Raw genomic sequence first — 17,242 nt, forward strand, 5'->3', positions numbered from 1 at the left:
ACAGCGCGACGCCCCCCACCAAGTTTTTTGTCAAAGATTAATTGAACAAGCTGAAGTCAAAAGCTGATTGGCTACCATGCACAGCTGCAGGTTTTGTATTCTCCAGTTGTAGTGAATCAACATCATTGAGTCTACAGGACAGGAAGTGAAGGGAAATCACAAACATTACAGCAATTTAATTCTCCCCTGCTCTATCCAAAATGAAAAAAAAATTAAATGTTTGCTTTTATGTACTGTACACATTAATGGCTAGACACGTTTACCATAATTTAACTACTTAAGGACCGCCTGCCATCATTATACGGCGGCTGTTTGACGCTGAATACCGGGGTTATGGCAGCAGATGGCTGCCATACCCCCAGTATCTTTTTAAACAGCGGTGGTCCACTTTCAGATAAAAGTGGTCTCTGGCAGATTCGGCAGCAGGAGAGGTGACAGCTTGTAATAGGAATAAAAGTGACCCAAATAATAATAAAAAAAAAAGTTAAATAAGAAAAAAATATTTAAAGCACGCCGTCCCACCGAGCTTGCACGCAGAAGCTATATGAAAACGGTGTTCATACCACACGTGAGGTATCACTGCGAGTGAGAGCAATAATAATAATAAAAAAAAAAAAAAAAAAAAAAAAAAAAACCTCCTCTGTACATTCAAAACTGGCAACCTGTAGAAATTTTTAAATGACTCCTATGGAGATATTTAAGGGTCAAAGTTTGTGGCCATTCCATGAAGCGTGACATGTTGGGTATAATGTTATCTTTCACAATATAGAAATGTAGAAAAAAACTGTGCTAGCTTGCCATTGCTTCCGCTCTACAGTGTCATGGAGACAGGTGGGGGCCATCTTCCCCTCATTCGTCTCCATGCACAGCATTGAGAAGGATCCGATCGTCGCCGCTGCTGCCGACGGCTCCAGTAAGCGGCGGAGGGCACCGTATCGCGGCGGGAGGCCCTCTCCTGCCACCGATAGAAGTGATCTTGTGGTAAATCCGCCGCAGAGACCACTTTTATCGTGTACCGGACCACAAGCTGAACGCGGGGCTACCGGGGTTATTGCAGCTAGCTGCTGCCATAACAACGATAGCCGTCCCCAAAGTAGGAACGTACATCGGCGTGTGGCAGTCCTGAAGCGGTTAAGGAAGTGGTGCGACATCCATGCTGATATGTCAGTAAGTTAGTAATGCGAGCAGAGACTGAATATCATCAATTTAAAATTTATGAGCTGAAAAAAAGTTATTTTAAACTTTTACCAAAAGCATTCTAATTTTAATTTGTGACCAGGGCATACAAGTTCATTTGGAATTTAGCAACTAGTGAGTCAAATTTAGTAGCATGTCCTCACAGCACACTGAATATCTAGGTACCAGCTGTTATTTTATAGTTTTATGTCTAACTCGACTTCTGGTATTTGTCTAAAGTTTACATCTTGTAGTATTCCATCAGAATGATAATAAGTTGGCCTCGCCTATAATAATGTTGATCAGCTCTGCTTTTATAGCACAGTGGTGTCACAGTAGTTAAAGCGATTATTAAACCCAAAAGCAAACATTTAAACTAAAGGCAGACTAATGCGCAAAACCAAAGTGAACAGCTCAAGCAAATCCACACAGACCACTCCCTTTTCCTTACTGCAGTTAGTGCCACATATTTTTATTTGATTTATTATATTGCAGTTCACCAATTCTTAGTTGTGATGGATGCATTTGACTTGGTGATCCTTCCAGTAAGACTCCTTTCACACTGGGGCGGTGCAGGAGCTGCTACTTTTAGCGGCGCTTTACCGCTGTTATAGCGGCGCTATTTGGCCACTAGTGGGGCACTTTTAACCCCCCTAGCAGCCGAAGAAAAGGTTAATAGCGCCCGTTTTGTGGTGCTGCTGAAGTGCTTTCCAACTGCTTTAGCAGCGTTACCCATTCATTCCAATGGGCAGGGGAGGTGTATACACAGCTCCGGCACCGCCCCAAAGATGCTGCTTGCAGGACTTTTTTTCCCATCTTGCAGGCACACCACCCCAGTGTGAAGGCACTCAGGCTTTCACATTGAGGAGGCATGAGAGGCGCTTTTCAGGTGCTTTATAGGCGCCATTTTTAGCGCTAAAATGCCTGAAAAGCTTCCAGTGTGTGAAAGGGGTCTAAGCCCTTGTACACACGGTCGGAGAATCTGTCGGAATGAGTCTTATCGGACCGTGTCATCAGATAATCCGACTGTGTGTGGTATGCATCGGACTGATTCCGTCCGAATCTCCGTCCGACCCAATTTTCCAACATGTTGGAAATATTTCCCGACCAACTGGGCCAGACGGACATACTCCGATCATGTGTAGAGCATTTTCATCGGACCAAGTGCCACGCATGCTCAGATCAAATTCCTACATCAAAGCAATTGGCTACTAGCCTGAATGTAGTCCCATCGTAACGAAATTACGTCACCACGTTCTTGGCAACCGCTAAATCAGACAACTTGGCCCGACCGTGTGTATACAACAGTTTCGGACACAATCCGTCGGACTAAATCCGACGGGCAAAATCTGACGGATTTGGTTGCCAAAATCTCCGACCGTGTGTACGTGGGCTAAGTCTTGTTTTTTCAACAGAACAAGCCTCCCTGCTGATATAGCAGTTGGAGGGTTGAGGCAAACCATATAACACTGACGGGGTTGCTTACAATGATCAGCTTTTTTACCTAATCCCAAAAGAAGAAAAAAAAAAACTGTTGCTGTAACTGCTTAAGAAGTGTTAGCAGGAGTTGTCTTCAGTTTGTTAGTGTATCTAATGGTAAGAAAACAAACTGCGCTATTAACTACAAAAATCAAGCTGCAATTCAAGGCGTTATAAGACGCTGAACAGAAATGTAAAAAAAGATGAAGCTGTGCTAAAGATTGATCTGTGTGTGAGACACAAACCATATGATTAAACTAATGCGCTCACTACTAATAAATGCTGTATTTGATGCTGTTCATACTCACGATGAGATTCGTTTTCTGTATTCTGCAAATTCTGGTTGATCCTGCTGCTCACTATCTCCCCCTTCTGTCCAAGTCCCCAATTCAGCTAGGAATTTTGCAGCTGTGATGACAACTCTGCACATGCTCAGTTTTCAGTGAGTTTCTATGCTGAGCATTTCCTCCCTATCACATCTGAGCAGCCCATGTGACTATAGTCACACATATGGGCGTATACACAGTGGTAAATGACAGCCCACATCCTCCCTCCTCCCCCATACCCAATGACAAGCTGAACACAGTGGGGGTGGGATATTACATGTAGATTAATGGAGGAATTGCCTACCTATTATTCTAAGTTACAGGCTGGAGGGGCGTGGCACAACCTGTGACTGGCAGAAATCCACCCACACCATGTTCTTGCCAAAAAATAATAGATTTAATTTCAAATATATATATGCTTATGATAATTTAAAACAGTTTATTGATATTATTTATTTTTATATTCCAAGGGCTGTTTTTTTGTTTTTATTTTGAACATGTGACCAGCAGCAGAGGACTAGAACCTCCTCCTGGTTATGTTTCCCTGCAGACCAGCTGGGAAAGACCTGGGTCATGTGACAGCTGTATATCGATTAGGAAAAAGGTGCTTAGATTTTTTATTTTATTTAAAATACAGTACCATCATCTACATACAGAAATATAAGGGACACTGTAAATGGTGTGTGTCTTAGTATCACTTTAAAGTGATCGTATAGGTTAGTTTTAAAAAAATAAATAAACATGTTATGTTATACTTACCTCCACTGTGCAGTTCGTTTTGCACAAAGGGCCCCCGATCCTGGTGTTCAGGGGTCCCACGGTGTCTGTCTCGGCTCCTCCCTATAATAGATAACCCCCTCGGGAAGCTCTCTCCCCAGGGGGTTACCCTGCGGGCGCGCTCCCGTCTCATACACTCTTCATCCATAGGCACAGAGTGTATGTCTCAGTCCTGCCCCCCAGCGGCCACTTAATTTGGATTTGACAGCAGTGCGAGCCAATGGCTGCGCTGCTATCAATCTATCCAATGAAGAGCCGAGAAGCCAGTGTGTTCTCAACGCGGGACTTTTGAGGGCTCGGGTAAGTGAACTGGGGGGCCTGTAACCATCAAATGATTTTTTCACCTTAATACATAGGATGCATTAAGTTGAAAAAACCGGAAGGTTTACAACCCCTTTAAGGATTGGTAGGCTGCAATATATGACTTTTTTTTACATTTCAAAATTATAGGCTTTACCAATATAGAAAGCTCTGTATGCGGCTTAGAAGTATTCATCCTCTAAGCTTGACTGTGAAGATAGGGAGAGCATTGTTTTCAGTTTTTGTTTTTTACGTTAAAGTGGAAGTAAACTCCCCTATCGTTTTCAGCCAAGGAAGCTGCCATCTTTGCCTCTGTTTAATCTTCAACTGCTATGGTGCTGCACATGTGATTCGTTATGACACCAGCCATTGGATGGTTTGATAGTTTGGCTGAGAGCACAGCCAATGTGCAGTTAGCATTCCCGGCATGCCTTTTTTTCTTAACTGTTTAAATCGATGGGTTTACTTCCCCTTTAATTGCTTAACCACTTTCCTACTGAGCACTCTCACCCTCTTCCAGCTCTGGCCGATTTTCACCTTACAGCGCTGTCACGTTTTGAATGACAATTGCGCGGTCATCCAATACTGTATCCAAACAACATTGGACAGCACGGTGGTGTAGTGGTTAGCATTCTCGCCTAGCAGTAAAAAGGGTCGCTGGTTCGTATCCCAACCACGACACCACCTGCCTGGAGTTTGCATGTTTTCCCTGTGCCTGCGTTGGTTTCCTCCCACCCTCCAAAGACATGCAGGTAGGTTAATTGGCTTCTGTCCAAAATTGGCCCTAGTATATGAATGGGGACCTTGGATTGTGGGCTCCTTGACAGTAGGGGCCGATGTGAGTGTGCAATGTACAGGGATAGGGACAATTGTAGACAGGTTGAACTGGATGGACTGGTGTCTTTATTCAACCTTACTATGTATCATTTTTTATAATTTTTTCACACAAATAGAGTTTTCTTTTGGTTGTATTTAATCACCACTGGTGTTTTTATTTTTTGCCAAACAAAAAAAGACGCAACATTGAACCTGACCATTGGAAAAACAAAAAACTTTTTTCATAATAGGTGGCACTGGTGGGCTCTGATTGGCAGCACTGTTGGAACCGCTGTCCTTGTAACAGAAGCAGGTTATCGGCTTTCTTCTCTGTAGAACAAAACCTATGAGTGGTCTATACCATGTTTTCTAAATTACATTTTTGGAGATTTGTCATTAGAATTTGGATATTTCACTTGTGTAATACTTTTATCTTTGCATGACTTACTAGAAGTATCTGGTGCTTAGTGTTTGTAAGTGTTCAAAGGATGGGCAATTGGGAAAATTTGCGCTCTATGATATTTGGCTGTCTCCATTGGGCCCCATATGATAAAATATTGCTATTTTACAAATAACGGCAGTTTCTTTCTGTTGACAAATTGTGTCACTGTAAAAAATTTTTTACTACCAAAATATCAGTTCAACAATCCGCTTATCTGCCCAATAATGAAGGGCTATTTCAGAAAGTATGTACCAATATTTTTCTTCCATTTTTCCCAAGAGATATTAATGCAAAAATGTTGCATTAAGATGATCTTTGTGTAAATGCTTAAATCGTATATCAGCTTTCTTCATTCCTGTTTAACGCCATAAATATTTCAAGGGGTGATTTACTAGCGTGGAAGAGAAAGCAGACCCCGATGGTAGAGAGCTTTTTACGCACACACGCATCCATTCACGCTTGCACCCCTTGTCCAATTCCCTCATTAATTCATTTTCTCAACGGTAAAGAATTTGGTTCTGCAACAAAGCTAAAAGCTTTTTTGGCATGGACAGCATGTGTACTGTCCAGTAATCATGTATAAGTGACATATTTACAACTTCTAATAAATCTCTCCATTTTGTCTTTTTTGTTCCATTAAGTTGAATGAGCAGATTGAATATATACGGCCTGCCTTTCGAGGTTCCTTGCCAAGAGAGAACATCAAAGCATATCGCCGACTTCAAATATGAAATATTATAAATTGGAATTAACTGATTCTATTTTTTTTTTACTTGTCATAGAGGGGGGAAAGTAATGGTTCTGAAAATTCTATACATTATACCAAAAACTTTCAGAGCCATGCAAAATGTGAAATTTAGTGCATTATATGAGGTGACATAATCGGTTGTCATTTAAAAAAAAATAATTTTAGCTTTTCCTCATAGTTCAGCATTTAATGATTTTAGTTGTTCTTCCATATTATATTGTCAACACTTTTCTTAACCACTTGCCTCCCCTCTCCTGCAGATATACTGCGGCACGGCAGCACGTGCAGGCTCAGTCGTGTGTGTGTGTGTGTGTGTGTGTGTGTGTGTGTGTGTGTGTGTGTATGTATGTAGGTATATGTACAGTATCTCACAAAAGTGAGTACACCCCTCACTTTTTTGTAAATTTTATTCCATCTTTTCATGTGACAACACTGAAGAAATTACACTTTGCTACAATGTAAAGTAGTGAGTGTACAGCTTGTATAACAGTGTACATTTTCTGTCCCCTCAAAATAACTCAACACACAACCATTAATACCTAAACCACTGGCAACAAAAGTGAGTACACCCTTAAGTGAAAATGTCCAAATTGGGCCCAATTAGCCATTTTCCCTCCCCGGTGTCATGTGACTCATTAGTGTTACAAGGTCTCAGGTGTGAATGGGGAGCAGGTGTGTTGAATTTGGTGTTCTCGCTCTCTCACACACTGGTCACTCGAAGTGCAACATGGCACCTCATAGCAAAGAACTTTGAGAATCTGAAAAAAAGAATTGTTTGCTTTACATAAAGATGGCCTAGGCTATAAGAAGATTGCCAAGACCCTGAAACTGAGCTGCAGCACGGTGGCCAAGACCATACAGTAACAGGTCAGGTTCCACTCGGAACAGGTCGACCAAAGCAGTTGAGGTCACGTGTCATATTCAGAGGTTGTCTTTGGGAAATTGACGTTTTAAGTACTGCCAACAATGCTGCAGGGGTTGAAGGGGTGGGGGGCCAGCCTGTCAGTGCTCAGACCATACGCTGCATACTGCATCAAATTGGTCTGAATGGCTGTCACCCCAGAAGGAAGCCTCTTCTAAAGATGATGTACAAGAAAGCCTGCAAACAGTTTGCTCAATTGATTAAGCTGAAATTAGAAGCTGATTTGGCTTCCATGCACAGCTGCTCTGGATTTTTCACTCTCCAGTTTTAGTAAGTCAACCCCACAGTATAGTGCCAACAAGTAATATATTCTTCATCTGTGGAGGTGGGGGGCAGACTTTTCAATATTGTTTGATTGCCCAGAGTTTTGTACTAACAATAGTACATACATATGTTTAACCTCCTCATAACTTAAAAAATACATTAATGCTTATTTTCCTGACATTTCAAGCTAGTATTCAAGCAGCATTAAAGCAAACATATGCGTATTTAAAAGATATGAAGACCTGACACTTACAGTATGTTGAATAGCAGATGCCTAGAGTTAAGGAGGGCCATCCATTACTGTGAAAAGTCTGTAGCAAAGCTGAAGGAGGGACAACCCAGATGCAATGATCAGGAATCTGGTCTTTACAAGAGTTTAGATTACCACCATTTTAGAAGTCCTGATCTGGCACTGGGACTACATTGCATCACCATAATCTCTCAGGTCTCACTATTAATTAGTCCAGACCTGTCCCCAACTCTTATAAAGCCATGCCTTATTTTAATCTTTAACCTTTAATCTTTAACCTTTAACATAGGGCTATCTCCTATAAATTTTTGAAATAACGAAACTAATATTAATTATATGCAGTAGTGGTGCACCAAAATGAAAATTCTGTACCAAAAACGAAAATTAAGGATGCACTTGGCCAAAAACCGAAAATGAGTTTTTAAAAATATATATATATTTTTTATATATAGTTGTATTATATTAGACTTTTTAATTAATATCATGAATTTAAATTAATATGATTTTATTTTCGGCACTTTTTTTTTTTCTATTGGCAAAACGGTGATTACTGATGCATATATTGGTGCATCCCTAATATGCATAGTTCAGAATTCTTTATTTCATTAATCTCTCGAGTAAACAAAAATCTGAAAAAGGGAAACTTGCATAAGAAAGAAACCTACAGTTTAGGGTAAACTATATCCAGTTCCCTTAAAGCATGCTATACAGCACAGTGCTTGCGCTGTGTCATTTGGACCCCTGTATCACTTGATATACCTGGCTGACCCTTCCCTCTGCAACACAGACCATGATAATCATGGCTGCTGAGCCCTGACAGCGTGTTCCATTTGTGTAATTCCGTCAGCCGCAGCCGACTAATCTGTCTTCTGTGTCCTCCTCCGTCCTCCTCCCCCCTCCCCTCTCTACCTGTCTCTGCTCTACCAGTTTAAACTTGTAAACACCAAAATCTCAAAAACAAGTCTAGTTCTTAAGTGGTTAACATATATTTAACAATGTTTTACTTATTAGTACTTTAGCATCCTTTTTTTTATTTTTTTTTTATTAGATGTTTGTTTTTAATTCAGTGCTCTTCTTCCTATAATAAATGCTTTAAATGTGTTAGTTTGCTTAGAGCATTATTGATTCCTATAATTAATTTTTCTTTTTTAAATAATTTATGGATGATGGGCACTATTATGTCTGTAATTTAAAACAATAGGAAAACATTGAGGAATAAGTATTTGTACAGTGTTGCAGTGAAATGAAGAATAATGTGTTCCGAATTTTGATCCAAGCTTTGTTTTTTGCATTGCAGGAAAGAATACGAAAGTACATGAACAGAGTGAAAGAAATGACCGATCGTAAGAAAGCTGCCAAACTTGACAAAGGGGCTGCACAGAGATTTATAAAACATGCTCTAAGTGATCCTACTCCTGAGGAGGACTCTTCAGCCAAAAAAAAGCACAAGTTCAAAAAAGAGAAAAAATGAGTATTTTGTGTTTAGAAGTTTCCCTTTTATTGTATAAACTTTTTTTTAGCATTCTGCTTTTGGAATGAAATGTATTTTATAGACTGATTAAAATTTATTTCAGTTGTTAAATTTGGTTATGTTGTTACTCAAATAATTAGTGGAAACAAACACTTAAAAGAGCATTTAAAACAATCAGCTTATTAAATATTGTCTAGTGATCTCACACCAAGTGGGCACAAGAGGTACAGCTGCTGCTATTGGATTATTAATTCAGTTCAGCTACTCTTGTGACTTACACATTTCTGTGGCGCTGCTCAGTCAAGAAGATCACAGTATAACTTGTGGTTAGCTTTTTGGATATTCTCCCTGCTCGTTGGACAGAAGTTATTAATTGTGATTCATTGTCCAATAAACAAGTTGGAAGTGACCGGCTGAACTGCAGACCATGGGAAAAAGTTCTGCTTTCACTTTTTGGTTTCCAGTTGAGGATCACATTTTATGGTTCGGGAGTGAGATCACCACGTAACATTTGCCATATATACCAATCATTATGACCACTGACAGGTGAAATGAATTACAGTGATTATCTCATTCCAATGGTATATGAAAGTCGGTAATATATATTCGTCAGCAAGTGAAAATGTCCCTCAACTTGATGTGTTGAAAGTAGAAAAAATTGGCAGGCTGCAAGGATTTGATTAACTTTGACGGGCCAATTTTAATGGCTAGACAACTTGGTCATAGCATCTCCAAAACTGCAGCTCTTGTGGGATGTTCCCGGTCTGCAGTGGTGAGGACCTACCAAACGTGTTCCAAGAAAATCAGCCAATAGGGAGACGGTGTCATGGGCAGCCAATGATCCATGATGTACATAGGGAGCGAAGGCTGGCTTGTGTAGTCTGATGCCATAGAAAAAACCGCTGTAGCTCAACTTGGTGAAAAAGTTAGTGGTAATAACCCTAAAAAAATGGTCATGTCCCTTTTTAAGGCATGATATACAGCATAGTACTTTTGTAGTGTCATGTTGTGCAATACCTGGTTTATCCTGCCTGTTCCTGTGTGTACTGGCCATGTTTATATTGGCTGCTAATCCATGATCGCATGGTCAGTTTATGTCCCACTGTCATTCTACTCTCGTCTCTGCATCTCCCCCCTCCCCCTCCTTCTCTTCTTGTCATTTCTGTAGTCTGTTGCTGAGCTGATCTCCCCACGCCTCCACTTCTGCCTTGAGTAATACTATTCTGTGCAGCTGCTCCAGTGGTTGTAAAGAAACATTTATTAAAGTGGATGTAAACCCACTCATCATTTCTAAATTACTTCCATAATGCTTATCTATAAGGATATACATGCCTCCTGCATGTATCCTTACCTGTCAAATATCTCCCCTTTAGCTGTTTGGGGCCCTGCAATACTTCCGATTCTGTGGGTCTGTTATCCAGAGCTCTGTGGGTGGAGTTGTGATGTCAGTAGACTCCCCTTGGCCAGGCATCGATATTTCTTACACTGACTTTCTGCTGGTCTCCTGGATTATGCCCCATGATCACTAACATCCAGTCAAAACCCAGAAAAAGCCACCACATGACTTCAGCCTGCCCAATCATGCTGAGGTGGGGAGCAGTGAATCCTGGCAGAGCTGGAGAAGAAAGGAGGGGAAATCTGAAGTACACAGAATGCCTCTCTCATACTCCTGCATGAGATAAGGAAATCACCTGTCACTCACAGCAAGGGGAAAGAAACTGAAACCTATTTCACTGTGTCTGTTTTTATCTTACTGAAGAAAGATAAGAGGATTACTCGAAGCTGGATTAAAGTGGAGTTCCACCCCCAATTTTTTTTTTTTTTTTATGTAAACATCCCTTGTAATAGAAAAAAGCATGACAGGACCTCTTAAATATGAGATTTAGGGTCAAAAAGACCTCCGATCTCATATTTACACTAAAATTCAATAGAAAAAAATAAAATTTTGTCATTTAAAAAAAATGGCCCTTTAAGAGCTGTGGGCAAAAGTGACGTTTTGACGTCACTTCCACCCAGCAATTGTATGTTGGAGCCATCAATTGTAGGTTGGAGCCATCTTCCCCTCATTCGTCTCCATACCAAGCAGGAGACAATACGCGATCGCCTCTGCCAACGGCTCTGGTAATCGACAGAGGGCACCGGATCACAGCAGGAAGGGGGGCCCTCTCCCTCCGCCGATTTAACAGTGATCTTGCGGCGAATCTGCTGCAGAGACCACTTTTATCTTGTAGCGGACTGCCCGCTGAAGAAGAGGATACCGGCGGTTATGGCAGCTAGCTGCTGCCATAACAATTTCCTCCTTCAAATAGCCGACGTAAAACTGCATCGTACCATAAGTGGTTAATTACTTGGATCCTCTCTGTTTTAGGCCCATGTTTAATGTAGTGTGTGTTTTCTTAAAATTATAATGATATATGCTTTCCTTGCAGAGTGCCCTCCCTCTGCCACCTTGCATACATTAAAAGGAAATCTTAACCCCCTCCCCTCACTGTGCCCTCTTAGTTTGGGAAGCAAAGCAGACAGGAGAACACATGACTGCACAGCAGCGCTGTGCAAAGAAGGTATGTAGCATTATAATTTTAAGAAAACACAAATTGTACTAAACATGGACCTATTCAGGTCTTGAGGCCCTGAATAGCAGGGGGTCACAGCTGTGATCCTTCCACCTCCCCTCCTGCTGCATCAATCTGTAACTTTTGCCTTTGAGACAGACACAGTGCAAGAGGTGGAGGTGTCAGCTGAGGAATCTTTGCTTTTGAGGCATCAGATCAGAATGATACGCCTCCTACCAACATTTCGAGACTAATGACACGCTATTCTTACTGAAACTGTACGCTATTGTTTAGCGCTAGAGCAGCCTGAGACAAGATGTCTAATGTGGGGTCTCTAAAATTCTCTACACCAGCTAAGACCTTCCCAATCCATATGCTAGTTGAGCTTGACCTGTATGGAGGCTGACCTCACCTGAAGTATTTCTCCTACAAAGTGTTTCACCCAACAATATTCTATTGAAGAAAGCTTCCAGAATTGACAGTTTGTCAGACTAGTGCTGTCTGGACTAAGCATATGTAACCCCAGCTTCATGTTGTTTGAGCCTTTGGTGTGTTGCTGTACACAAGAAAGGGCTGCCTCTAAGTTACCGCAAACATCACACTTAATGTTAGTCCAAATATAGTAAATTAATGATAATACATAATAATAAATATGGTGTAATCTGCCCAAAATGTGTGAGGGTGATGCTTTGGTCCTTTTGTATAAGGTCCATTTTGTACTAAGTGTATGGAACCCCAGCTCCATGTTTACAGATTCCTTTGTCCAATTTCCGCTGGAACTTTTGCTTTCAACTTTACATTACTGGTGAATTATTTGGCAGATATGTTTTATCAAATTTCCAGAGTCGGCCTTCCATATGTACTGGATTCTCTGGCTCGAATGCTGGTCAACAGAACTACCTTGCAAGAAAAACCTTGTGTGGTTACCCTTTGTAGATGAAATCCCCTTTTGTTGCCCCCTCATTTAAGATTATCGAGGAGATTACAGGGAGCAAGAGTACTCTCTTCCCCAGCAGAAAAAAACTTGTGTCTCTAGCAGTATGTTTTCTACTCCTGAGGTTAGAAAGGATTCCATCTGTCTTCCAATATTACATTTAGGACAGGAACATATTTGTACAGAAGACATGGCCATCCAAGCCATTAAGACCTCTTCACAATGATGGGGCACCCCCCCCCCACTTTTAAAAGTAGGGGGATGTCTTTCTCAGCCTTTTCGCCCTATAAAATCTTAGATGCCTGGATCCAGACTGTTATTTCCCATATCTACAAACTGGAGTTTTCTAATCTAATCCCCTCTGCTTCATTCTCTCCAACTTGTCTCCTTCACTGTAACGGTAATGCCGCGTACACACGAGCGGATTGTATGGCGTACTTAGTCTGTCGAAACACATTTCAGCGGACAATCCGCGCGTGTGTGGGCTTCAGCAGACTTTTTCAGCGTGCAGTCCGGAGTACTAAGAATTTCGTTTTTTCCTAAATTCTGTCCGTCGTACTTTGGTTTCAGCGGACAGTACGGTCGTCAGTATGCTAGTTCGACGGACTAAGAATGGCGCATTCCCAGAAAGGATTTACACGGCGGAAGGGTGCTTTGCTGTGTCTTGGACTTCCTATTTCTAGTCCCGTCGTACGTGCTGTACACGTCATCGCGCAAGCTTTCGACGGACTGTTTGTGCATCCGTGTGTGGTCAAGTCCGTTGGATCCGTCGGATTGTATGACGGACTAAGTACGCCATACAATCTGCTCGTGTGTACGCGGCATAAGATGATCTGCTTTCTGATGTCCAACAGCTTTTTAATCAAGGGGTCATTACCCCTGTACAAACTGTATACTTTCAAGGTTTCTGTCCAGGCCTCTTTATGATTCCCAGAGCAAATTGGGAAGTTCTGCCCATTAAGGCCCTGAAGATTTTCTAATTGTTCCTACAAATTCAGGAGTTTTGTATGCAAAATGCCAAGTTCCTCATTGCCTCCCCCTTTTCTGGGAGATTGTCAGGCTTCAATATATATATATATATCCAGGATTCCTATTTGCACATTCTTGTTTTTCTACCTCACTTTGGTGTTCGGCAATATTAATGTTGCTCTGGCATTTACTAAGGTGCTTGCCCTGGTTTTGGCATTGCTTCATTCCCAGAAGATTCCATTTGAGGAGTACCTGGATAATCTCTTTTTTAAAGGACCTGTTCTCCCTGTCAACCCATTCAACAGACTATACGGGCTCTGCGGAGCTTTGGTTGAATCCTTAACCTCCAGAAGTCATTGCTAGACACATCTCACAGATTGGAGTACCTGGGTCTGATGTACACAACCACAGGGAAAACTTCTGTCCCTTCATCCTTATATCGGGGTCCTTTGGGCCTAGAGGAAACCTGTCCCATACCTGTGGAGAGGTGACTGAAATTACAAGGTTGGCCTTTCTTGTATCTCCAGCCCAGGATCCACTGAAAGTGGAACAGAGTGCGCTGAGGAACAGGAGGAGCACGACTGCCTGCATGTAGATGTTGATAGAGGCACTTGCAGCAGGAGATGCAGTCCGAAGGGAACATGAGAACCATCAGGTCAGGAACAGTAACCATGCTTAGTAGTCCAGCCAAGATTAAAGAAGCACTTCCCTTGCACTGCAGACCCTGGGCGTGTGGCTAGTCAGAGCTCTCAGCAGACTTGCAGCAGAAACACTCAGTGGGGCACAGAACTGCAACAGCAGACAGCCAGGCAGGCATGGGTCCTAATGCCAGGATCAGAGACAGAAATGTATTTACAGGATTAGCCAGGGTCATCAACAGGCGGGCAGTGAGGTACCAAATAATAAGCAGAGCCACAGTCGGAAAAAGCCGGGTCAGGAACAAGCGACAAGACAGAACAGGATTTGAGATCAGGTCAGAAGTATGCTGGGCCAGCAACAAAGGGAACACACGAGAAGAATTCAGTATACAGGAACAGCTGTGACCAGGCAGCACTTCAGCACAGACAGATGCATCCTTAAATAGTCCGTTTGGCGCCAGCATGCACTGTGTGCTCGCCCATGCGTATTCCTGCGCGCTCCTGGTTACCATTCTGTGGAAATTGCACATTTCTGTGAGACAGACCTTCAAAAGAATTCCATGACAAATCCCTTGGTTTGTTCTTGCATGAGGGTTTTGGATTGCCTCATTCAAGGATGTGCCACACACCCAGTTTCACTCCATACCGTTGTAACTCAACATTCTGGCCGCAAGGGACAAACAGACTTGGTCCTTGGACTACGCTACATGTCTGAACCCCAAGGCCAGACTGTCCTTGACATTTCCAACCCAGAGGTGCAGTTAGGGAATCGTTTTCTTTCACAGTCATTATCATGGAACTCAGAAGTTATTACACTAAATGCCAACCTGTTGAGCTGGGAAGCAGTCCTGAACTGCCAGTAAGTGCAGGGGCTTAGTTCTCAGAGGAAGCTCGTCTTCAATAAACATTTGGAACTCAGAAAGATTTGGTTATCCTATTATCAATGCACTCCTCTAGGATTCCCAAAGAGAAACCGGTTGAACAATGCCACAGCCGCTTACTAGTTTCAAACGAATCAAAGCAGCTACCATCTTAGATTTTTTGGGATTTGGTGCAGGCACACACCAGGATATATGATCATATAATTGGGAAACCCGCATAATTCAGTTAGAAAACACTTGAATTATAGGTAGCATGCCATGGCAATGTGACTTCCTAATACTCTAAATTTGCATAATGTATGCAACTAAAAGCTTTAACCTTAGTAATTAAATCAAATTAGTTCTATTTTTGCTCTCTCTACCAGATCTATCAGTACTTCATGGGCTTTTTTTTAACATCAGGCATCTGTTTCTCAGATTGGTAAACTGGCTGCTCAGTTTACACATTTGTTACATTCTTCCAGGTGGCTATTCAGGCCTCTGATGTCAGTTGACCTGAACAGAGCCCTGATGGCACCCCTACCAAACATCTTTATTATGTACTGGAATGCTGATTGCCAGCCTGATCTTGTCTAACATAAATACCTGACCTCACAAATTATCTTTTGGCTGAATGGCCACAAATTCCCACAGGCCTATTCCAAAATTTTGTGGAAAACCTTGCTAAAAGAGTAGAGGATGTTATAGCTGCAATGTATGAGTGGTGGAGGGCGGCACCATATTATTGCCCACAGTTTTTAAACGGGGTGTCCAAAAAAACTTTTATACCTGTGATCATTGAGTATCTGTTAACTCCTTGCTATATAGTGTGTATTAGTGCCATATCATTTCTACTAAATAAATGGTGAAAGCTGTAAGCAGATGTCCTGAACCAAGTGTTTTGTGAGATTAAAGCAAACTTCAGTGGTTGGTGTTAAAATCTATAATCTATTGTGCTTCACAAGGTGTAAGCTTTAGAAAAGCAAACATTACAGTAACACATTGGTATTTACTCAAATAAAAGGAGAAAGGCATGTTCTGTGCATAGGATACATTTTGGGCAGATTTACTGTTTATATGACTGCAGCACCTGTATTGTTTCTTAAGGTCAGAGAAGAAACAAGTATTGCACAGGCTTCCTGTATTTTGGCAATAAACACAGCCTGAATTTTGAATTGATGCAAGCAAGATGTGCCAATATACATACACACCCACTATGAAAACAGGTGTGTAAATCTCTTTCTGCTAATGTGCCAGGATGAGTTAATGCAAGGAAATATGCCTGATAATAATTACTCCAGCCTTTCAAATTAAGAAAAGTGAAGGGATGATACAATTTTAAAGGGAACCTGTATTGAGGACACATGTGAACTAATATAGCTGACCTCTCCTGAAAATACTAGTTTTCTGGCTGTCGTAGCCATTGGCTAATATGAAAAAAGTATGCCGATTTATAAATTGACTTTCCTGAGCTGCACATTTACTTTGCAGCCAGGCAACTAGTAGTAGAAGGAGTTAGCAATGGCAGTCTCAGTAGTTCTCCAAGTACAGGGTTCTCTTAAAATACACCTGGTATGAAAAATGTAAGCTTCCATTGCTGCTCCATCTTAAAGTGTTACTAAACCCACTACAGTAAAATCCGTCTGTATATGTAGTAAAGCATGCTTGTTATACTCACCGTGGAACCTAAGGGATTACCCCTCTGCATTGTGTAAAAAAGCTGTTTGATCCTGTCTTCTCTGATCCTCTCCTCCTTCCACTATCCTCTGATAATTTCCTGATAGCACAGAGTCTATGGAGTCAGGCTGCACATGCTCAGTTTGGTGTGTATTGTTAGAGAGTTGTTTTTTTTGGTAGGGTGCATCTGATCAGCACAGGGCCAGTCAGCACTGTCCAGACAGAGGGTTAGGGCTCTCAAGGTCCCATAGCACAGTCCAAAAACTCTTCCTTCAAGCTATAACCAATGCTTGGCTGGACACTGATAGAAGTCACAAGACTGCTCTAACAGCTGATGAGAAAAGGTATTTTGCAGTTTATATTTACCAAAGTAATTGCATTTCCATGTTCTGTGTACTGTGGGAGACCAGATATATTGAATGCAAGGTCCTGGGTTTAGTAACACTTTACATATACATTTTTGTCTCTGAACGGCTCACTGCACCTCTCAAAAGCCAATATAGAGATGAAACTCCTATTGCACACATTCCCTACAATAGGTTTTTCATTTATGGCCACATACTTTTTACTTTATGTGAAGGAATGTAGATGCTGCTTTTTTTTCCTGATTTCACCACCGAGACTAGGTAGGTGGTGATAAT

General features: G+C 41.6%; 1 protein-coding gene across 1 annotated transcript in view; it reads left to right on the forward strand.

Moving 5' to 3' along the window:
* Positions 1 to 9,082, forward strand: part of C1D (C1D nuclear receptor corepressor) — a 66,249-nt gene extending 57,167 nt beyond the window's left edge. The window contains exon 5 of the mRNA XM_077485949.1: positions 8,798 to 9,082. Within this exon, the coding sequence (XP_077342075.1) occupies positions 8,798 to 8,971 (174 nt within the window). The 3' untranslated portion in view covers positions 8,972 to 9,082. The remainder of the gene's footprint in view (positions 1 to 8,797) is intronic.
* The last annotated feature ends 8,160 nt before the right edge of the window (positions 9,083 to 17,242 follow it).

The sequence above is a fragment of the Lithobates pipiens genome, unplaced genomic scaffold (genome assembly GCF_037356315.1).
Source record: "Lithobates pipiens isolate NorthernLeopardFrog02 unplaced genomic scaffold, aLitPip1_a1.2 Scaffold_18, whole genome shotgun sequence".
Classification (NCBI taxonomy): domain Eukaryota; kingdom Metazoa; phylum Chordata; class Amphibia; order Anura; family Ranidae; genus Lithobates; species Lithobates pipiens.